General features: G+C 40.8%; 1 protein-coding gene across 8 annotated transcripts in view; it reads left to right on the top strand.

Annotated features, from left to right (window-relative positions):
* Positions 1-24849, top strand: part of DMD (dystrophin) — a 2449111-nt gene that overhangs the window by 2072099 nt on the left and 352163 nt on the right. For 7 of the 8 annotated variants that reach the window (XM_060182733.1, XM_060182732.1, XM_060182735.1 and 4 more), the window contains one exon: positions 13646-13792. The exons of the other annotated variant lie outside the window; for it this stretch is intronic. In XM_060182733.1, the coding sequence (XP_060038716.1) occupies positions 13646-13792 (147 nt within the window). The remainder of the gene's footprint in view (positions 1-13645; positions 13793-24849) is intronic. 8 annotated transcript variants of the gene reach the window in all.

Genomic DNA, 24849 nt, shown 5'->3' on the forward strand with positions numbered 1-24849 from the left:
GGGGGTCACTTAATTTGTTTTAATGGGAAAAAGATAATCTCTTGGGTACTGCTATGTACAATACCATTCATCTGCAGTACATTTTCTTTTTTTAAAAAAAAATTATTATCTTTTTATTTATTTATTGGATAGAGACAGCCAGAAATCAAGAGGGAAAGGGAGATAGAGAGACAGAGAGACACCTGTAACACTGCTTCACCGCTCGTGAAGTTTTCCCCTGCAGGTGGGGACCGGGGACTCGAACCTGGGTCCTTGTGCGCTCAACCAGGTGCACCACCACCCGGCCCCTGCCTTCCATTTTCTTAGCTTCCAGTGTTGCGCTTTCCCTTTTGAAATTTGTTTCTCTATAATCGTATGTAATAGCAGTCATCATTTAGATGAAGGTATATTCGTTAGAGCTAAACTGTGTGATCAAAGTATGAACTTGGTCTGTTTTATGCATTGTATACTCTTTGCACCTGGAGCCTTCCCTGGCATAACAGTTGGTACTCGCTAATCATTAGGGGATTTAACGAATAAGTCAATATGTCCAAAAGCAGCAGGGCAGAATGCTATCTTTTAGGTCCATAAGAGATTTAAAAAATATCTGTCAGATAGGTCACTACCACCCTATGGTCATTGTCACCTCCTGCCTGAATCTACCAGCATTTCTTTCTCCCTTTTCTGTTTCCTTTCCAAAGTGATCATAAGCTTACAGTGACCTGCTTGAGAGTTTCCAGGTGAACATGCCTTTCTGCCAGCACTCCCGTGTGGTGAAGTCCAGCAGGAAGGCAAACTGTCCGGTTCTCCCTCGCTCGTTCAAGAGATGACGCCAAGTAGAGACAAGAGAAAGCGGGGAGAATGGAGGCACTCTTATTTAATGGCAGAAGAACGTGGGTTTAAATAGGAATTCAGACAAAGAACATATTTCAAACATGTCAGAAATTACAGGTTTCTTAAAGGTCAGCTTGCCCCTATGATAGGGGGCTGGTATGACAGGAATTGATGAGATACAAGACAGTTATTCTCCATGACGCAAGCAACTTAATTATCCAAAGGTATTTGAGAGAAACAGGGGTTAAAGCAGTAGGGTGAGACAGAGAGAAGATGGATATCAAAGGCCATATAGTTTGGAATTTCTCTTGTCTGGGGTCTGAGGTGTATGATGGAGTGTGTGATAAGGTGTGTTCTCCTCTGTGATCAGAAGGTGAGGTGAACTTTGAGTAAATGAACCTTAAGGCAGGCATCCATGTGGCCTGCAGTTAATGGAGAGAGGCAGTGAGGTCTCTGTGGGATTGAGAGTCTGGAAGGGAAGAACTAAGTCTGAGAGACGGTTTCTCCCTTTTACTCACCTTGGCAAGAGAGACTTACAAGGGGGTATCTTCTCAAACCTCCATCCAAGGATGGGGGGAGTTCTCCCTAAGCTCTATCAAGCTTACACATATCCCAACACCTTTCCTGTGCCTCGCCTCGGTGGATGGCTCCATTCCATTTATCAGGTTGCAGCGGCGGAGTCTCTCCTGGCTGCCTCAGCACCCTCCTTTGTACTTTCCATACCCTCTGACACAACTTCTGTTAAAGAGCCTACTGCTTGCCTGTCTCTGCTAATGGCTGTGAGTTAGTCATGAGCTCCATATCCCCAGTGCTGAGTAGATATGCTCATAATACCTATGCATAGCATGTGGTGGCTATAAAACAAGTGTTTGCAAGTGAGCAGTCTTTCAATCCAGCTGTCATTGTTGCTGAGAAAAGGCCACTCCCCTTGGTAGACATCTTCAGTGTCTGCATTGCGAAGTCCAGCTCATGTAAACCCACCCCAATCATGCTTCAAGTAAACACTCATGGTTCATCTTTCACACCTACTTGTGCTTCGTGCTTCTGCTGACTAAGGACTGGACGCATTATGCTTTCCTACTTCTTACCCATTGTTCAAGCTCTGAACAAATATCTTTTCTCCTTCCACCAGTTTCCTTTTCCTTATCAGATAGTTTCCTGTGTCCACACACCAATATCAAGTTCAAGGAGACCTCACCTACTTACCTGTAAAGAATGAGGAAAGACAAGAGTTCCCCTTGGGTGATATTAGAAGTGGGCTCCAGAGATACAGATACCAGAGAAAGGAGGCTGCCCTACAGTAAAGTCTCCTGGAGCGAGGCTAGCTGGGACAGCATGGGCCTTTCTGTATCCCTGTTGTCTGAAGCAATGTTGAGTGGTTATGGGTAGAGTCAAAAGAGCAGAAAAGGACCCAACCTTCTCAGGTATCCTTACAACAGCCCTAGTGTGCCCATGTTAGCATCTAGGAAAGACAAGGGGAAAATTGTTAGGACAGAGACAGAGAAGGCAGAAAGAAAATAAAAGCAACCTTGGCACCAAAACTCCCTTCGATGCAGTAGAAGCTGGGCTCGAACCTGAGTTGTGCACATGACAAAGCAGTGCACTATCCAAGTGAGCTATTTCAACAGTCCAGGGAAAATATTTGAGGCAAAATTAATTAATTAATTTAAAATATTTAAACTATTTTCATCTTTTTATATAAAAATTTGAAATTATCTTTATTTATTGGATAGAGACAGCCAGAAATTGAGAGGGAAAGAGGAGATATAAAGAGGGACAGAGGGATACCTGCAGCACTGCTTCACCACTCGCAAAACTTTCCACCTGCAGGTGAGGACCGGGAGCTCAAACCTGGTTCCTTTCGCATTGTCACACGTGTTCAGACATGTGTGCCACCACCCAGCTCCAAACTATTTCATCTTATACTGCAGCTGAACAGTCTTCCACTGTATCAGTATTCCACATTTCATATCTTCTTCCTCCAGTAATCTGTCTTTGGGCACTTGGACTTTTTCCATATCTTGGCTTTTGAGAAAAGGTCTGCAGAAATACAGGTGTACAGCTATCTATTCAAATTAGTGTTTTTGTGGTTCTTTCAGGTAGATACCTAGGGGTGGAAGTGCTGAATCATATGCTGGATCTATTTTTAATACTTTGAAAAATTTCCGTACTATTCCCCACAGGTGCTGGACCAGTTTGTTTCCCCACCAGCAGTGCTCCAGGTTGCTTTCCCCCCACACCCACACGGCCCTTGTTATTTCCAGTCTTTCTTTCTATAAGCCATTCTCACAGGTGTGAGATGACTAAACAAAATATTTTTATGCCTTCATTCAGTCTCTTCAAAAGGCCCCCCAGAAAGCCACTTCTGACTGTTTCTCTACCAGCACAACAGACTTTCCTTACTTGCCCCTTTTTCCCCACTTGCTGCACTTTGGTGAAAAATCTTTGCTCGGTCCCCAGAACTGGAATGCTATGGTCTTGCTCAGAGCATTTGAGACACTTCAAAATTAGCACATATTCTGACATAAAAGAAATTAAATAACAGATCTAAATATTGGGCTGTCAGGAAAGTCATGATACATTTGTGCGCAGAAAAGCATAGGAAAATACACCAGGACTTTTCAGGCAGCCCAATAATTCAGAAGTGTGGGGCGGGGTGCGGGCAGGGGCTGACAGAGCTAAGCAGGTGTCTCTTGATGCTTAAGTCTATGATTTCTTAGACTTCCTTTCTGTTTCCCTACCTCTCTGTCTTTATCTTAAAAAGGAAGGTGGGAAGGAACAAGAAATCTGGGTACAGAGAAGAGCATGTGTGAAGAAGGTTCTAAGACAGGTTAAGCATGATGAGTTTCGGGAAGGCAGCATTTTCTAAATTGTGAAAAATGACAAATTTGCAACCCACTCCTGAACTACTCAGTCAAAACCACTAGGGTGAGGGGAGGGGAGGGGAACTGTACTGGCTCACCTGACCTGGTAGAGGTCATGAGGATCTGGGTTCAAGCCCTGATTCCCCCCACCTGCGAGGGAGGGATACTTGGTACCACTAATAACCAGAGGTGAGCTTGTGCTCTGATTAAAAGCAAACAAGACAAAATGGACAAGAGAGTCCGAACCTTAGTCTGCTGTCCTGGGTCAAGTAAGGAAGACTAAGGAAGACAGCACTTCTAGTGGGGCTCTAGCCAAGCAACCATGCAGTTAACAAGGACATTTACAGATTACAAAACCTGGTAACAGCACCTAAATCAAAGCCAACTCCCAATTTGGAACATCAGTGGTCCTGTGATTAGTGTTTTTAATGGCTTATGATTATTATTTACTTTTAAGTAAGTAAATAGATTTCATTAACTACTATTTTGCTTTGCTTTGTCCCATGTAATTAAAATTCCTCAGAATGAAAATATTGGCATTTCTTCAGTTTCCTTAGCAGCCTAAAAGCATAGGCTTATTTAAATGATTTATTTATACTCATTACAGACTTTTTTATTTTAATTGTGCCTATCTCAAGTTTACCCTTTGTAAAACTGCTCATGAACTACCTCTTTATTTGTTTCAATTCTGTCATTGGAAAACTTGAAATATTTTTCTATTTTCTCAGTTTGCTTGCTCTTTTTTTTATACAGAGGGGAAATAATTAGCAACCAGAGCTAGAACCGTAGAAACACGTTTCCAAGAAAATGAATTAGCAAAGATGTGTGCGAGTTTTGTTTTTTTTTTTTTAAGTAAAAAGCCTTTCCTTTATGATTGTCTCTGTTCTGTTCCTCGCTTCCAATTTATATTTGTGAAGGTAAAATGAGCATGTATAAAAAAGAAAGAAGATGGATACTATTTGCGTGGTAAAGCTCTAACTTATTAAATTTATTGTAAGAACATTGGGGTTTTAAGCTACATAGTGAAGCCACATCCTGACAGATAAAATACTAAGGAAAAAATGTTGTTGTTGATTCTTCTATGTTTGAGTGCATATTCTTTTTCAAAACTATGAAAAGAGATGAGAAATCATATTTCCCTTAAATGTGAGAATTCTTTCTGGAAAAAACATCCCATCGGTTTTTTGTTTGTTTGTTTGTTTAATTAAACACTGGGTTCTGGTGATACTGAGCTTTGCACCTGGGACCTTTGGTGCCCGTAGCATGACGGTCTTTCTGCATAATCACTATGCTATCGCCCCAGTCTAGGTTTTGTTTTGCTTTGCTTTGTATAGCACAGCATTGCTCAGCTCTGGTTTATGCTGATGCTGGAGCCTAAACCTGAGGCTCTGGAGCCTCAGGCTTGAAAATCTTTTCCATAACCATTATGCTATCTCCCCAGCCCACAATTGCTATTCTTTTTTAAATGAATTTTCCTTTCTTTCTTTCTTTCTTTCTTTCTTTCTTCCTTCCTTCCTTCCTTCCTTCAAATGCTTTATTTATTTTATTTATAAAAAGGAAACACTGACAAACCCATAGGATAAGAGGGGTACAACTCTACACAATTCCCACCACAATAAGTCCCTATCCCATCCCCTCCCCTGATACTTTTCCTATTCTTTATCCCTCTGGGAGCATGGACCCAAGGTCATTGTGGGATGCAGAAGGTGGAAGGTCTGGATTCTATAATTGCTTCCCCGATGAACATGGGTGCTGACAGGTCAATCCATACTCCCAGCCTGTCTCTCTCTTTCCCTAGTGGGGTGGGGTTCTGGGTAGGCGGGGCACCAGGGCTCATTGGTGGGGTTGTCTGTCCAGGGAAGTCTGGTCTGCATTATGCTAGCATCTGGAACCTGGTGGCTGAAAATAGAGTTAACATATAAAGGCAAACAAATTGTGACCAACCATGGACCTAAAGGCTGGAAGAGTGCAGATGAAGAGTTTGGGGGAGGGCTCCGTTTTGTAGATAACTAGTAGGCCTATTTTAGTTATATTCCAAAGGGCCTGTGGCTATGCTAGTTTTTTTTTTTTTCCCTGAGCGTGAAATCTGATATGCAGATGGATCCTAGTTATTGTCTGGGGAGATGGTGTCATGGCTGGGAAAAGGACCAGAAAGCTGGATCAGGGAAGAAAGTAGCTCCCAAATATGGGAAAGGTGTATAAAAATTGCTGACTGTAAACCCCATCGATTTGATGTGATCTGGGGCCCAAATTCAGCTTAGGAGCCTATGTGACCTCTGCATCCCTGTAGATCTGAGCTCACATTCTGTGGTCATGACTAGGAATGTCCAAAGCTGCCCCAGTATCAAGACCCATCTTCCTCAGGTGTAGCATAGAGTATGTTGTCCAGCCTCCCATCAGAGGATGGAACATTCTCTACCTTTGTTGATCCTAGTTGAGGGAAAGTCCCATGGGGGCCCACAAAGGGGTCTATTGTGTTGTTCCTGATAGAGATGACCAGTAACAATGGAGAGAGGGATTTATTTGAGATCTAGGCCCATCATGTCTGTTTGGTAATAGCAGGACTCCCTAACTAGAGCCCCAGCTGATGGGGTGGCCTGATAGTGACTAAAGAGTCGTCGTTAAAGTATGCCTGTCTCTTCCCCTTATTCATCTATTGCAGTCCTTGCTTTGATAAGGTTAGCTTTGGAGTGAGTGAGGGAAGTGTGAAGGGAAGTAGGTGAGGAGGGTATCTAAGTCTAAGTAGACACTATTTCATTATGAACTTCATACTGACTTACTGCAGACTATTGTTTACTTGTGCTTTCAGGTATATATTTTGCCCTAATTTATGGATACATGTGAACATATGCTCTATCTCATGGGACTTGGTCTATATCTAGGTTTTGGGACTTTGTTAGGAAGTGAACCACCTGGAATGGAATTAGGGAATCCTATGAAAGGAAAGATCTCACCCGAGTAATCATGCTGAAGGGTTGACATTCCACGCCTGACATCTCTGGACACAGTCTGAAGTGAAGCATGCTGAGGAGGTACTCGTTGCATTGATTAGGCTGTGATGAGCAGGTGCAATATCATTTGGTATGAATTGAGAGAATCATGCAGGAAAGTGAGCCCCACCCTAAAAGTTCTAGGAATGGGGGAAATACAGGCTCTATAGAGGAAGCAGGAGGTTCCTACTGTCTTGGGGTTTAAGAAGGCAATAGATAGTTATTGCTATAATCACATTATTTGGCAATTGGATTAACTTTGAAATATCCCTTTGTTGGTATTTGCATATACAACATCACCATAATTTATTGTCCTTTGACATTATTTGTATATAGGTGTGCCACCCTTTACTTCTGTTCTCACAATTGCTATTCTTTTAGTGCCATTATAATTGGAATTGTAGGAACTTTGAGAATACACCATGGTTAAAATATAACCACTGATAGCTACTTGGGAAAGAAAAGCAGCACTGACAGTCTTCATACTTACAAAATTCACCTTGTTTTCCTTAAACCTTTTTTTTCCCCTTAACCTACCCCAAATTATCCTGATTATGCTACAGCTTGGTCATTAGTTCTGTGTCTGTTTCATTATGTATGTCCTTATTCAGTTTGCTCGTCAAAAGCTATCAAGCCCAAATATGAAAATGTACCAGAATTGTCCTGAACACTGAATGCAAGCAAGACAATGAAAAGAAACAGCATGATATTTTTGCCTTCGGGCTGCCACAATAAAAACTGATGCTGGAATGGAATGCAGTTGCATATCACTATATAAAAAAAAAGAGTACATGTTTCAGTGGAATAATTTATTGTCAAGAATGTCTCTACCTGAGGCAAAAAATGATACTAAAGGCAGAGAGATGTACTCATTCTGTCTGCAAATGGTCCCGTGTCTGAGGTTCACACAATCCCTGCAATTTGGCAAAAGTCAGGGACTTGGTCGTACGGGCAGTGTGGTGTGTCCCAGTTTTGTTGCGGAGTAGCCTCAGAATGTTAGTAGAGGGAATTCACTTAAAAGCCCTTCTTGCTAAACAAGAAAAAAAGAGAGAAAAGAAAGTACCTAAAGTCCCAGCATAAAGGCGAGTAGAAGACTGCATAAAATGAATCTTTGTGATACATGATTGGTGCCTCAGCAGAGTCTTTGGCAAGGCTGGGACACTCATCCTCCAGCAACTAAAGCTGAGTATTGGCAACTAAACACTCACAGTTGCCTCCTTCTCCACAGAGGCTGACTATAATGCAGAGTCTCTTGTCCTAAGCATTTGGATCCCAACCATCTGGCCAGGTCCTTTACCTGGATCAGCCATTTCCTCCATGCCCACATGGAATACTACTGATGGCCAAACAGAAAATTGAGCAGATTGGTGCTCATGGTAATATCTAGTCCTTGACCTCAAATGGAGCTTCAGCACTGTCTGGAAGCCCTATTCCATTTCTTAGATCAACTCTCTGTAGCAGTTTCTATAACAGGTAATGAAGATGTTCCCACTGGTTCTTTTTATTATATTTTAATTATCTTTATTTATTTATTGGATAGAGACAGGTAGAAACTGAGAGGGAATGGGGCTGATAGGGAGGGAGAGGGACAGAGGGACACCTGCAGGCCTGCTTCACCATTTTTGAAGCTTCCCCCCTGCAGGTGGGAACCAGGGCATCGAACCTGGGTCCTTGCACATTGTAACATGTGCGCTCGACCAGGTGCGCCACCACCTGTCCCCCCCCCCCCACTGGTTTCTAATTTATGCCTTTACTCAATGGTGATAATTTAGCATCCATTATGTAGGCCAGGTGTCCTGTTTCATACTTCACAGTGGAAATGAAAGTCTTCAAAGTAGAAATCCCTCGATGCACTCTTTCCAGATGTCCAAGCTTGACATCCAGATCTTTTGTACCTCAAAGTGGAGATAGATAGTCCCCTATCATGTCAAAATTGCTCCCTCAAAAATTATGTTCCCTTGCTAATAGGCAATTCATTGCCAGTTCTCTCTCTCTCTGTGTCTCTCTCTCTGTTTTGTCCAGTGGTTTATGAGTAAAGTTCCAAATATATATTTGAATAAATCTTTAACTATCAAAAGATAAGCAAGTCTTACATGGAATTTATTTTCATAGAAGACAAACTTCACATATCAGACTTATCTATCATTTAAAATCAGTATTTTTATATCTATAATCAGACAGGATTTAATGAAGTGAAAAATTTTGCCTGCATGAAACTAGTCATAATAAAATTAGACTTGGTTTGCAATTTTATGGAGAACATATTCCAGATGTTTAAGTAATTCCAAAAAACTCCACACTGTAATGGCTTCCTACAAAATTTTCTAACTTTTTACAAACTAGAATAAAATCTATTTTGATAATAAAACAGAATGAAAGTCTAAGGAGATCCTGGTAGTATTGTAAATAGCACATCATATTGTTCAGAGTTAACTGTGATTTTGGATATTTTATGCTTAGTGTTTGATACTCTCAACATAAGTTTATATGTGTGATATCTAAAGCTCTTATATTTGAATCATAATCGTACCTCAGTGTTCCATCCATCTAACTAAAATACCCACATTAATTCTTTTTGTCCCTTTTATCATTTTATTGAGAGGTTAACGGTTTATAGTACAGTGGTTGATACCTGGGTACAATCTTTCACTTCTCTGTGACTGCTATCTGCAAAACACTCTCACCCCCCAACTTAGTTCCTTTTCCACTATCATGCACCAGAACCCCAAAGTCCCCCCCCCCAACCCTCTCACTGGTCAGAGTCCATTGCTTTGGTGCAATACAACCAACCCCAAACATATTATATTTTGTGATTTCTCTTTCTGTCCTTGTTTCTTAAGTTCTGCCTGTAAGTGAGATCATCTGGTATTCATCCTCTAATGCGAGCCTAATTAGGTCATTATCATACTCTTAAAGTTTTCTTGTTCACACCCAATAGTTTTTTTTTCTCCAGGGTTATCATTGAGGCTCAGTCCCCCAATACGTTTTTAAGCAGCTTTCCAGAGTTATTTAACCCGGTTTTCATTGACATGGTAGCGTATTTTCTTTCTAGACATACTTCTTTGGTTTAGGAAACCTTTCATTACCATATGTGATTACAATGCTAACTGGCCAAAATGGGCTTGAGAACATACACACACTGATCAATCAAATAACGAGAGCAGCAGAGCCCTGCTTAAAGACAGATGATTCTACCATTGGACTAGAATCTCTTAGAGGACCCAGCCCATATGTTTCATAGAGGAATGAAGACTCTGGCCAATCTGGTGAGTCTTCTGCAGAGATCGATTAAGAGAGCTTCTACTACAGTTGCTAAATATGAGTGAAAGAAATAAGCCAACAGATGACGAGGTAATGGTGAGAGAAGGAGAGATCAAAGAGAAGAAGGGAGAGTGGACACTGTGATTATTAATTGTGACTCCTAGAACTTGGTTTCAAAATTCCTTCACCTTCCTGTGTTCAGGACTCTGTAGTAGGAAATAAAATTTCCAGTATTTGAACATGTACTTATATGACCCAGAGGGAACTGAATTGTGGATGTGACTTAGGTGAAATGGACAGTCAACTTGGTGGTTGAAAGCCCCACTGATAAGGGCAGATGACTGGTCTGTAGGGTGAATACGCAGCGTTGTCATGTTCTGCCAGCCATCTTGTCAGCTCTGCAGTGCCTATCCATTTACAACCCCACTCGCATGATGTTTGTTTGTAGTTATTAGAACACACATTGTTCCGAAGAGAATGCTTCCATTGTATAACCATTGTCCTTTTTCCACACTTCCTCAAGGGCATTTGCAAGGTCTGTTATCTCACCTTACTATTACATATGACAAAGTGATTTATGTATCTTTTCTTTTTAAAGACAAGATTTCATGTATATAGATTTTTTACCACCTCTCTCCTCAGACATGTATCCTGATTTTTAATCCATCTGTTTATTATTAGGAAATGGACATTAATTTTTCTCATTGAACTCTGTAAAAACCCTTTGTGTGACCTTTCACTGGTATGAAATTCAAGTAAGATAAATGCACCAGATAAGGTGTTTTCCTTTTTTATTTTTATTTTATTTTTTTTTATTTTTGCTGGGGGCCAGGTGGTGGCACACCCATTTGTGCACATACATAGCTGGGTTTAAGCTCCTGGTCCCCATCTGTAGGGAGGGAGGGAAGATTCATGAGTGATGAAGCAGTTCTGCAAGTGTCTCTCTTTCTCCCTATTTCCCCTGCCCTTTCATTTTCTCTGTCTTGTCAAATAGAAAGGAAAACAAAATCAAAAAATGGCTACTAGGAGCAGTATATTTGTCATGTAGGCCTTGAGCTCCAACAATAACTCTAGTGTCAAGGGAAAAGGAGAGAACAGTATAGTTGTTTTTTTCCCCTTTGTTTTTCTTTATTCACATACCATAAAATTCACTGTCCTACAGTGTGAAATTCAGTGATGGTTAATATGGTCACAAGATTATGTCATTGTAAGTGCTAATTCCAGAACATTTGCATCATGCCCTAAAGAAATCCCAAGATTCTTTTAGTACTTTTAATAACTTTAAAAATTCTGAAGTTCAGGGACCAGACTGTGGCGCACCTGGTTAAGCACACATACCACCAAGTGCAAGGACCTGGGTTAGAGCCCCCACTCCCCAGCTGCAGGGAGAACACTTCATGAGCAGTGAAGTAGGTCTGCAGATGTCTTTCTCTCTCCCTCTCTGATTCCCTTGTCCTCTTAATTTCTCTCTGTCTTGTCAAATTAAAAAAAATAAAATAAAATAAAAAGGAAAAAAATGGTTGATAGGAGTGGTAGATTTGTAGTGCAGGCACCAAGCCCCAGTGATAACCCTAGAGGCAAAAATAAGAAATAAAAGTAAAAACTAAAATTAAAAAATAGGTTCAGAAGTGTCGTTATCACAATGTCTTATTATCAAAAGGCTATACAGAGTATTATACTGAATGTGATATACTTTTTAGTGGTGAAATGTTCAGGGTGACTTGTGAAAATAATACTGCTCATATTTGGATTGAGTGAAAACTGAGAAGGCCATAGATGAGGTGAGGGTAAACAATGGTTTTATCAACATGGTAAAGTAGAGACATAACACCTGCCCAGATCAAGCAAGTGATGACAGCATGTATACCCAACCGACTGGTGCTGTCCTTGTACTTAGACTTTGTATTATACATAGCATTTCCTAAGTAAGGGAATGTGTCCCTTAGAAATTGCTCATTGGAACATTTGGACATCATGCATCATATTAAAGATCCATAAATGTCATCTCAATAGGGTAGATATGATGCATGGTAATGTCCTTCCCATATCTACATAGGATTCTTCTGTTCAACAGATTGCCATGAGGCATTGCATTAGAGAACCCTGCTCTATTGCTTTAGAGGCAGCCAAAATGCCCCATGGGAGACTTCTGAAGTCATTGCCACAAGGACTGAAATACCAGGAGTCTACGAAGTCATTCTTAGGACTCAACAATATCCCCTAATCTCTAAATGAATCTACTTACTCTGTGGCTGGTGCAACACATGAATATAATTATCGTATGATTGAGTGTATCTTTTTATTATAATACACACAAGTTGGGATGTGAGATGAGAACAGAATTTAAACTATATCAGCACTATATTTTTCCTGTTAACTTTGCCAATCCAGATTATATTTTTAGAGAAGTAAATAGCATATTAGAGGCAAATATGCTTTTTGGAGGAAGACAACCTGAGCATGTACCCTCAGTTGATACTCATAAGACTTTGGATAAGTTTTAATATCTGAAAAATATGTTTTCTCATGTGTACAGTGAGAATCCTCCAACTACCAACCTCACAGGGTCATTGTGTGGGGATAAAATCAGATTATGTATGGGCAGAGCTCATCACAGGACTAAAGAGCTGAAATATGCTCAATAAATATCAGTTATTTTTTTTTACTGTTTCTTTTTTTAATTTTTTATTTAAGAAAGGATTAATGAACAAAACCATAAGGTAGGAGGGGTACAACTCCACACAATTCCCACCACCCAATCTCCATAACCCACACCCTCCCCCAATAGCTTTCCCATTCTCTATCCCTCTGGGAGCATGGACCCAGGGTCATTGTGGGTTGCAGAAGGTAGAAGGTCTGGCTTCTGTAATTGCTTCCCCCTGAACATGGGCATTGACTGGTCGGTCCATACTCCCAGTCTGCCTCTCTCTTTCCCTAGTAAGGTGTGTCTCTGGGGAAGCTGAGCTCCAGGACACATTGGTGGGGTCTTCAATCCAGTTATTTTTTAAATTTTGAATAATCTTTTATTTATTGGATAGAGACAGCCAGAAATTGAGAGGAAGGGAGAGATAGAGAAGGACAGAGACAAAGAGACACCTGAAACACTGCTTCCCCATTTGTGAAGCTTCCCCTCTACAGGTGGGGACTAGGGGCTTGAACCTGGGTCCTTGTGCATTGTAATATATGCGCTTAACCAAGTGTGCCACCACTCGGCCCCTCAGTTATTTTTTATTAGAGATTTAATAATTATTGCCAAGATTGTGGGATAAGAGGGGTACAATTCCCACCACCAGACTTCCATATCCCATCCCCTCCATTGGAAGCTTCCCTATTCTTTATTCCTCTGGGAATATGGATCAAATATCTTTATGGGGTGTGGAAGATGGGAGGTGTAGCTTCTGCAGTTGCTTCCCCGATGACGTGAGTGTTGACTGGTGGATCCATACCCCTAGTCTGTTTCTGTCTTTCCCTAGTTGGATAGGGCTCTGGGGAAGTGGGGATTCAGGACATATTGGTGAGGTCGTCTGCCCAGGGAAGTCAGTTATTTTTATCCTCCAATTAATGGGTGTTTGTTGTTGTCCTACCATGAACATAGTGCTAGCTAATGCCATTATCTCTGCACTCCAAAGAGGATAGGATATCCTGTAGTCCCTACTTGTCTGTTTCTTTGCTCTAAATATTCTTGTCTTCCAATTTGCCCTTGACTGTTTCACACAGGCACTTCGAGGAGAAGTCTCACCCCTTAAAGAGAATGTGGGCCACATCAATGACCTTGCTCGCCATCTCACCACACAGGGGATTCAGCTGTCACCATATAATCTCAACACTCTGGAAGACCTCAACACCAGATGGAAGCTTCTGCAGGTAGGCCCCTTTTGAGTTCCTTGTGAAGACAGGGAATATAATGATAACACTTATTTCTCAATAAGGAATGCCTTCATGTGATAGTCACCATGTTTTATAAGTCTAGGATAGATTCTATTACTTTTGTCCTGATATAAATATTTCCACAGCTATTGTTAGACTTCAGAAAACATGAAAGAGCATGCTGAATCCTAAATGAAAAAAAAAAAAACCTAAATTACTGGGATAAAATCACTTTGTACTATTATCACCAGGATTCTAAAACAATCTTTCCCTTGGGAGTTCTAATTTAAACAAAAGTCAGTGGTAAGACACATTCCAGGGGCAGAGCAGTGGGACACCTGGTTAAATGTACATATTACCTACCACGTGCAAGGACCTGAGTTCAAGCCTCCGGTCCCCACCTGCGAGAGGGAAGTTTCACAAGTGGTGAAACAGTGCTCCAGGTATCTCTCTGTCTCTCTTTCTCTCTCTAACCCCCTTCCCTCTTAATTTCTCTCTGCCTCATCAAATAAAAAATATTTTTAAAAGGACACACTCCAATTTTTTTAAGGAAATAACTTCCTGTCACAAACCCATGAAAGGTTTTCATTCACTTGCATAAGCATAGGGGTTATAGGTGTGTTCACAGTCATACTTAACTAAATTTGAGACCTTGAGCAAGTTATTTAAACTCTGTATGCCTCCATCTCTCATCTGAAGAAAATGGAGATGGTAAACATTCAGAAAGTAAAATACCTAACAGTTTATTATAAGGATGAGGACTGAGGAAAAATTCAGAAAAAGTTGACTGTCTTGGAAAAAGTTTGTCTGTATATACTGTATGTGGAGGGCATGGTGGTATCAGACCCTAACGCCCTAAAACTGGCCCTGCCACCAAATTAGAGCATGATTTTCTCTCCTTTTTCAGTTTCATATGAGGCAGAGTATGCTCATGAGAATGGAGAGGGAACAGGGTTTGAAAATATATGCTTTCAGTGTTGTCATAAGAAAGAAAAAAAAAAACCAATAAACCAGATTATTTTTCCTATTGGCAGTCCATTTAGGGGTGTGATTGAAAGCTGTTAAAGTACTAGGTCTCTAATAAGAACAAGTTCCAAATTCAAGACCACATGAGAGCTCATGTAATTTAATTCTAGTTGTGATGGATAGTCTTTGAAATATTTGTGTGACAGACTGTTTTAAGTGGCATTGACTAAAGCAAGGCAATAGGATAAAGCAATCATATGCTGTTTTTTGTCTCTTTGTTCCACTGAGGTTAAATACAGTTAAAATATTTTCTGTTGGGGCTGGATGGTGGCACACTTATTGCCATGCACAGGGACCCGAATTCAAGCCTCTGGTCTCCACAGCGGGGGTGGGGAGGACTTCATGAGTGGTAAAGTAGTGCTGCAGGTATCTCTCTTCCTCTCTCTATACCCCTTCCATCTCAATTTCTTTCTGTTTCTGTCTAAAGCTTCAGTGGAGGGAAGTTTGAGCCCATTGTCAACAAAACATGTTTCTATAAAAATAAGTAATTTTGTCATGATGCTATATTAGTGTCTAAAATCATGATTTAAAAAAAAAAAGCACAAGCTCAACGATATTTTATGTGTACTAAGAAAAATTCAGAGAGTAATGGGAAGTCAGTAAAACAGAGTCTTAAAATTTAGGCAAAATAGTTTGAGAGAAGAGATGGAATTATGTATACTCCCAGTCTGTCTCTACTTGATATCAGAATGTTCTTTGTTTTGGTTACATGATCAGACAGTTTTGATTCTGAAAGAAAGTCATGCTGATTTTTTTTATATCAGTCAAAAGGGTAGAAAAATCAACCACATACATTTGAAGATTGACAACAGAGTAAGATGTGGATACCACATATCCATCCATACATTGAGAGTGTAGAGAGTTCTGAATTTATTTGGAATCCACAAATGCAATTGTAGACACAGTGATTTACCTGTCTGAACATCTCTATTGGAATAAAATCCTATTTTCTCTGTGTGGCCACACTTGCATGGATATTTCTCCTAGGCATTTCACAGTGTGATTTATAAATTTTTGGTGTAGAACACCATCCTCTCTTGTAGTTACAACGATTTTCAGATGCATGATGTCACTTAATCTCCCTACCACTATGATTTCTGTATTATGATTGTATAATAGCACTGCTCCTTTTTACAAGGAACAAAGATTTAGAAATAGTCAATGACACAAACACACTCACTAAACTTTTATTCGTCAAGATCTGAATTAAACACTTATTGTTGTCCCTTCTCAAAGTCCTATTTAGTTTGAACTTTACGAAGTCATACTTTCATGCTACAGAAATCTTCCTTTCACAACCCAATCAACTAATAAGCCCAGGTCAGTGTAACCCTTAACACCACACCCGTAATTTCACATATAAAATATGATATTCCTCATTGTCTTTAGAACTCACCAGTTGTGTACTACAGTCAATCAAAAGTGGTTTCAATGAGTTGTGTTGTTTTGAAAAGCCATGGCATATTTTTTTTCTCCTTGCAAAAATGCACCATGACTTTTCTGAGAGCCCAGTATTTGAGTCAGTAGACTTGAGCATCAAAACCAAGTGCGGTGACAGTTACACTGAGGCTAACTCTTTCTAATTTTCTAATTTTGAAGCAACGCACACACACTCACACTTAGTGAGGGAGTCGTGCTCTGTATCTACCAAGCACATGTTCTATAGGAGGTGTTCTGTTACAGGAAAGTGCTACTATGGAATGTTCTGACTATTCCCCTACATCCTGAGTAAACCCATAAATAGCAACAGAAACTGCAAATATACTTGAATGTAAGGAATGCCTGCTTTATTGACTGTGTGGTGTCTGAAATATAATCACTTGAAAAATACAGAATATGAAGGCATTTCCAGGTGTGACATTCTTTACATAAGTTTAAGGACAGTCTCATGAATTCTGTATGCTTTTTAAAGGTCCCCTAAGACTCTTCCAAAGTCGTGCAGACAGTCTTACACTGTATCTTCACACCTCTGAGATATCTTCCTGTCACAGTGACCAGAACCTTCCTCTTCTGAACAGCCTGGTCCTTCTGGCCTTCTGCTTGCTGTCAGGCAGCGCCGAAGGAACTTCTCCTGTGTGTCGGAACAGGCATTGTAGCTGTCCCATCTCGCCCAAGGTCATTCTAGCCAAAGTCTTCTTCCTACCAATGCCATCTTAGATATGTACGTGCATTTTAGAAATGGGTTTTCTTTCCATTACTTCATAATGACACACTCTCGCTCCCTTTCTCCATGGCATAAGTAAATAATAAATAAATAAATAAATAAATAAATAGAAACCCAATATTGGAAGACTAATGCCATTACAGTAGTACTATTTCAGATTCTTTAGCTCACCAGCTCTTCAATAATTTCCCATTGGAAATGTATTAGACATAATCATACTAGTGAGACTCTGAAAGGACATGGGGTCATAGTTGCATGACTTAATTTAAAAGAAAAATAAATAAACAGGATGTTGAACAAAATAAAAATTCCAACAGAGCTGCCCGTGTTCTGACTTTGGTGAGGTAGGTTTTCTTTTCTTTTCTTTTCTTTTCTTCTCTTTTTTTTTTTTTTTGCCTCCAGGGTTATCACTGGGGTTCAGTGCCAGCACTATGAATCCACTGCTCCTGGAGGATATTTTCCCCATTTTCGTTGCCCTTATTGTGGTTGTTACTGTTATTTTTGTTATAGTTGTTGTTGTTGGATAGGACAGAGAGAAATCAAGAGAGGAGGAGAGAAAGATAGACACCTGCAGACCTGCTTTATCACCCTGCAGGTGGGGAGCTGGGGGCTTGAACCGGGATCCTTACACTGGTCCTTGCACGTTGAGCTGTGTGTGCTTAATACGCTGTACTACCACCCAGCCTCGGTTTTCTTTCTTTTTTCATTTTTATTTATAAAATGGAAACACTGATCAGACCATATGATAAGAGGGGTACAATTCCCACCACTAGAACTCCATATTCCATCCCCTCCCCTAATAGCTTTCCTGTTCTTTATCCCTCTGAAAGTATGGACCCAGGGTCATTATGGAGTGCAGAAGATTGAAGGTCTGGCTTCTGTAATTGCTTCCCTGCTGAACATGGGCATTGACAGGTAAATCCATACTCCCAGCCTGCCTCTCTCTTTCCCTACTGGGGCAGAGCTCTGGGGAAGCAGGGCTCCAGGACACATTGGTGGGGCCATCTGCCCAGGAAAGTCCGTTTGGCATCATGGTAGCATCTGGAGCCTGGTGGCTGAAAAAAAAGAGTTACCATATAAAGCCATACAAATTGTTGATTAATCATGAACCTAAAGGCTGGAATATTGCAGATGAAGATTTGGGGTCTCAGTTTTGGAAACAGCTAATAGGTCTATTTCAGGTGTATTCCAAAGGGCCCATGACTTTATTAGTTTTTGCCTGAGCCTGACATCTGATATGCAGATGGACCCAAGTTATTGGCTGGGGAGATGATGTCACGGCTGGAAAAAGGGCTAGAAAGCTGAATCAGGGAAGAGAGTAGCTCCCAAATATGGGGAAAGTATATAAATATTGTTGACTGTAAAACCCATTGATTTGATCTGGGGCCCATATTCAGCACAGGGGCCTATGTAACCTCTGCATCCCTGTAGGTTCGAACTCACATTCTGTGATCATGAGTAGGAACACTCCAAGTTGCACTAATTTTGGGGCCCATCTTCCTCAGGTGGTAGATAGAGTATGTTATCCAACCCCCCTTTGGAGGATGGAACATTCTCTACCATTGTTGATCTACATTGAGGGCAAGATCCTGTGGGGACCCCCCCAAAGGGGTCCATTATGTTGTTTCTGATGGAGATGACCACTGACAATGGAGAGAGGGATCTATTCAAGGTCTAGGCTCATCATGTCTGTATGGAAATCCCAGGACTCCCCAGCTAGGACCCCAGCTGATGGGGTGGGTGGCCTGATAGTGACTAGGTGAGATAGGTTTTCTAAGCAGGTTTCAATCTCTTTGTATGTATGGTTAGTCTTAGCATTGAGCATGGGATTTGATCCTTTAGATATGCTGAAAGCCTTTCAATGTCTTCCTCGTGTGCTTTGTTTTAAAGGTTCCTGAGCTGATCTCCCTGCCTGGTGAGATCCTTGCCAGACAGGGAGCCAAAATGAATCCTGCCATCAGCTCTTTGATACAACATGAACCTGTTGCTTAGTGAAAGTTAGGAGAGAACATATAATCCCTGGAATTTGGTTTTACTGATGTTTGATTCCTCTAAAGTTCTCCTAGCATGGCCTTCTTTGAGTTTTTCTTTCACACAGTGGAAAAGGATTCTGTTTGTGATTTGAGCAGAAAGCTCAGGAAAAATAATGAGTTCAAAGCCTTTCTCCAAGGAAATAAGTCTTCCTGTATCAGTGGCTGTCAAATATTAGTGAGTATCAGAATCAAGTAGAAGATGTATTAAAACACAGATCACTGAACCCCACTTCCAGAGTTTATGGTTTTCCAGGTCTAGAGTGGTGTCTGTGACTCTGCATTTCTAGCAAGTTCCACAGTGAGGCTGGCTAATACCTCTGGTGCATAGACTACTTTTTGAGAACCATTGTCCTACCATAAGCACTTGCCAGGCATAGTGAGGCTTAAACGATTATTGCAGTCTATATGCCTTCTTTATTCTAGTACTTGAGGAGTTTAGAGAGTCAGACTGTGTGTGTGTGTGTGTGTGTGTGTGTGTGTGTTGAGGAGGGGTTAATAATACCTTGCAGAGGGAGTCGGGCGGTAGCGCAGTGGGTTAAGCACATGTGGCGCAAAGTGCAAGGACTTGTCAGGATCCCGGTTCAAGCCCCCGGCTCCCCACCTGCAGGGGAGTCGCTTCACAGGTGGTGAAGCAGGTCTTCAGGTGTCTCTCTGTCTCTCTTCCTCTCTATCTCCCCCTTCTCTTTCAATTTCTCTCTGTCTCTATCCAATAAAAAATAAATAAAGTTAAAAAAGAATTTCTAAAAAAAATAAATAATACCTTGTGGAAAACTGCATATTAGAGGAGTGATACAGAGTGACAGCAACATGGAGACACAAGCACTTAACAAACTTTGAGAGGGAAGACGGTTCAGATGAAGGGAAACTTTCAGGAGATTCCTAGTGGCACAGTTTGCTGCCATATGGATTAGTAATTATTTTATTTTGTGTCATGTGGCCAGATTCGTCTGTCCTGTATGGGTACGAATGTGACTCTTATTAATTCCTTGAGGGTATCTGGTCCAGCATATATCAAGTTTCACCAGATGATGAAATCTCATAAATGTCCTATTGATTACATATCAGAATGACATGTTCTGTATTAGGGCATATAAATTATATGATGATTATTCTTCTTAGCCATTCAATTTCAGGCACGTTTTTAAAATTGTTATTATTATCTTTCTTTATTTATTGGATAGAAACAGTCAGAAATTGAGAGGGGAGGGGGTGATAGAGAGGAAAAGAGACAGACACCTGCAGCCCTGCTTCACCACTCATGAAGCTTTCCCCCTGCAGGTGGGGACTGGGGGCTCACACCTGGATCCTTACACACTAACATGTGCATTCAACTAGGTGTGCTACCACTCGGCCCCCCAGGCACGTTTCTTTCTTTCTTTCTTTCTTTCTTTCCAACTGAACAAAGTAAACCTGTCACCTAAAGTATAACAACAGTGTTTGCTTCTATTTACTTTTTAAATGTAATTGCATATATAGCTGTGCTTCTGTTCCTTTCAGCTAGCACAGGTCTAGAATCCAGCTCTCAAAACCTGGTATGGATGAGAGGCAATTGCAGAGCTTAAGATCCTCTTGAAATCCGGTGTGTATTAGATGAAGCCTATGACTGCATTTCCCTCAAGCTCCCAGGAGATAAGTTCCCAAACTTGAGCTCATAGACCTCCCAAAGAGAGGCCTCCAGGTACACTTCTGTACCAAGCATCAGCTATAACTTGAGCATAACATCATCTCACCTATAGTCCACTACTTTGTATCAGTAAGCAAATGCAGTTGTGTTAATGAAACTCATATAGATTTTTTTTAACACCAGATCCAAAGTAGTACTTACATCATGTGGGAATCCTATCATGTTTTACATATTAATCACATATCTACAGGCTTGAAAAGACTGGGAGTCACAACTCAAAATTATTGCAGTAAGACAAGGGGAAAAATGAGGCTAACAAATTGTAAACTGTAGGTAGCTCTTATAAAAAGATCTCAACTGTGACACTGAGTTTGATTACTCACTGGCAGGAGTTTCTTTTAAAAAAAAAAAAAAAAAAGGCCGAAGGGAAAGAGGAAAAGAACAAAGAGGAAAGAATGTGTTTGTTTTTAGAAAATGTTAGGTTACTGAAAGATTTGCTGGTATTAGGAATAGAATGACCCATGGAAAAAGGACAATTAAGTTCTAGGAAAACACTTTTTCTGTTAGGGGAAAACAAACATTTATGCTTAACCTCACCTCTGTTTAACACACACACAGACACACACACACACACACACACACACACACACACACACACACACTCATTTTAAGGATATTCTCTTATTTTTTTAAGACAAAAAGATGTATGAGACTATAGGAAGAATTATATAAGGAGTGTGGCAAAAAAAAAAATCCCATGAACTACTTCTTGAAAAACAAAATAAGAATGAAGCTGATAGAACAGTCAGAAAAAAAATACTTATAAATTCAGGAAATGAGAAACATAATAATGTTTTCAGAAGTTTCCAAAAAAAAAATCTTAAGGAAGTGTTAGTGAAGTTACCTGATGGCTTAATCTGTGTGCACTGCTTAAATTGTCATTTATTTTAATTGGGAACTATTTAAACTAATTACAAAGCTAACTACTATGGTAATCATAGAAGGTGAGCCAGGCAGTGGTGTAGAGCACACATGTTACATGTGCAAGGACCTAGGTTCAAGCCCCCCATCCCCACCTGTGGGGGTGAAGCTTCACAAGTGAAGTAGTGTTGCCAGTCTCTCTCTCTCTCTCTCTCTCTCTCTCCCTCTCCCTCTCCCTCTCCCTCTCCCTCTCCCTCTCCCTCTCCCTCTCTATCTCTCTCTCTCTTCCTCCCTCTCCAACTCTCCCCCCTTCTTTCCTTTCTATCTCCCTCCTTCCCTCTCAATTTCTCTCTGTCTCTATACAAAAAAATGAATAAATGAATAAATAAATAAGGGAGGAAGGAAGCTTATCTCCTGGTGAGAGGCTCACTCAGAAAAAAAGAAGTGTTTCATTATTGTTTTCACAAAGGGGATGTATTCCTGTTACAATGTGTTTAAACAGCAGTGGTATGTATGTATGTCTTTTGGTTCCTTGCTTTCCAGTCCCTTTTTCAAAACAGGTCTGTAATTATGAGTACTTAGAATTAACTGTCAAGTGTGTGGTTTTCTTTTCCTTCTCCCTCAATCTGCAGCTGACCTTTACCCTTCCTGTGGACTTGCCACCCCTATGCCCTTTGGCCTGTGAAATAGGGCTCCCTCTCCAGCCTGCCTGGCCCAACCCTTTCTCTGTCCTCCTTTGCCGGGGCCATTTTCCTCTGTGCTTTTCCCACTGACCCACAGCGTGTGAACCACTCCACCAGCAGCTGCTCCCATTTCCCAGGCTACGTCATGCCCAGCATTCAAAGAGCTGCTGTTCTCACGTCTCCACCAGAAAGACTCCCCCTCTCCTCCAGGCCAGCACATTCCTCTGCAAAGAACCCCCTTTCAGACCATACGAACAGCAGCATGTGAAAGCCAGCTCTGTGAGGAGGGATGGAAAGTAGCTTCTGGAATTGCGAAATGCATTCTGGAAAGGTCAAATGCAACAAAGCCAATTTTTAAATGACTACAGTCCATCCCACGATGAATTTTAGAAAGGTATGCAATGTCTTGAAAATAATTCACGGTATGAAATGAATTCTCTCATCTAGCATCACTCCTTTCCAAGACAGATAAGTAGATTGAGGTATATTATACCAAAACATGATTATGTAATGGATTTGGAAAGTATTACTAGGGACACAGTTTTTTTTTAATTTTTTTATTATTGGGGAATTAATGTTTTACATTCAACAGTAAGTACAATAGTTTGTACATGCATAACATTCCCCAGTTTCCCATATAACAATACAACCCCCACTAGGTCCTCTGAATCCTTCTTGGACCTGTATTCCCCAGAGTCTTTTTGCACAAGGCCATGCCTTTGTGTAGCCAATGTGGTTGCACCCTGTAGGTTTGAGAAGGATTCATCTTAGTGGATTTTAGGTATTACTGGAGTTAATAAAGAGCACTAACATAGCATGTGGTTGTCCCACTTTAAACTAATTTTCCTACTGCTTCTGTCTTTTTAATTTTTGAATTACTTATGTATTGATTTACATGAGAGAACACACCAGAGCATCACTCTGGTAATGAATGTGTGGTGCCAGGGACCTTGGGAACTTGGGACCTTAAGCTTGCAAGTCCTGTGCACTAGCACTCACCGTCTCTCACCATCTCCCTGGCCACCATATTGCCTTCCTTGGAGCAGCTGATTCCTAGCAAAGTAATAAATGGGTAGGGGAAGTCAACTGTTCTATTTAAAGAAAAAAAATGAATAAATAAGTACCAACCACTATCTAAACTTTTTTTCCAGAGAGAGACAGAGTGGCAGAGATAGAGTGAAAGAGACCAGAGCACCAAAGCTTCCTTCAGTGCAGTGGAGGCCAGGCTCCAACCTGGGTGGTACACATGGCAAAGCAGCACATTGCCCAAAGGAGCTGTTTCACTGAGCCAACACTTTTAATGTACTAACACATGTAAGCCTCGAAATAACCCGCTGAGGCAGATACTATTTCCCCCCTCATTTTACAGATGCGGAAAGGAAGGCACCAAGAGGTTAGCTGACCTGCCTAAGTTCCCATAGCTGGTAAGCAAGAGTCCACATTTGAACCCAGGCAGTCTGACTAGAGAATCTGTCAGAACTACTAACCATACACAAGGTACACAAGCACCTCTCTGATACATTAGACTAGTATAGCAGCATTTCCTCTTCCTTTATAATTCAGCTCTTTAAATAGAACAGTTGACTTCCCCTACCCAATTTTTACTTTGCTAGGAATCAGCTGCTCCAAGGAAGGCAATATGGTGGCCAGGGAGATGGTGAGAGACGGTGAGTGCTAGTGCACAGGACTTGCAAGCTTAAGGTCCCAAGTTCCCAAGGTCCCTGGCACCACACATTCATTACCAGAGTGATGCTCTGGTGTGTTCTCTCATATAAATCAATACATAAGTAATTCAAAAATTAAAAAGACAGAAGCAGTAGGAAAATTAGTTTAAAGTGGGACAACCATATGCATCTAAGACCATGGTCTTGGGAAGATCTTGTTGACTATCCTAAAAATCCCAAATTGTTCACAGGAAAAACCAGAATTTGTTCTGTGAGTCCCAGACTTAATAGTCACACTTTACCCAAAGTGGGCAGAATCACTCCTTTATTCCGTGATCTATCTGATACTTTTTTTTTCCTGATACCTACCCTCTGCCCAGACTGTGTCTTAGATGATAGAGATGCAGTCTTACAGAAACCAAACACAGAATCTCCTTTCATGGAGATTCTAGTTTCTTGGGGGAAACAGATCTGAATCTCTTTTTCTACTAGTGATTTAATAATGATCAACATGATTATAGGATAAGAGGGGTACAATTACCACCACCAGAGTTTGATAAATTGTAGTTTCATTAGAAACAGTGAATGCTACACACATAGTAAAGACAAAATTGCGTGTTCAAGAAAGTGTGTGTGTGTGTGTGTGTGTGTCTGAGAGGGAGAGGGGGAGGGGGAGGGTTAGTGAGGGAGAGAGAGAGAGAGAGAAGGCTTCCCAGATAAAGTGGCCAAAATCTAGAGAAGCAAGAAAAGTTAACTAGCGGCTGTTCTATTTATCTTTAGCTCTTATTTTTGAAATGGCCTGGAGCCTGGGACTAACAAACTAAATAGAGTAGTAAAATTCCAGTATGTAAATTTAATAACCAGGAATCATTTGAAGTAATGAACCGCAGAGTTATGTATAATTAATTCACAGCGGAAGAAGGTTTGCTATCATTCTTT

The sequence above is a fragment of the Erinaceus europaeus genome, chromosome X, assembly GCF_950295315.1.
Source record: "Erinaceus europaeus chromosome X, mEriEur2.1, whole genome shotgun sequence".
Lineage (NCBI taxonomy): Eukaryota > Metazoa > Chordata > Mammalia > Eulipotyphla > Erinaceidae > Erinaceus > Erinaceus europaeus.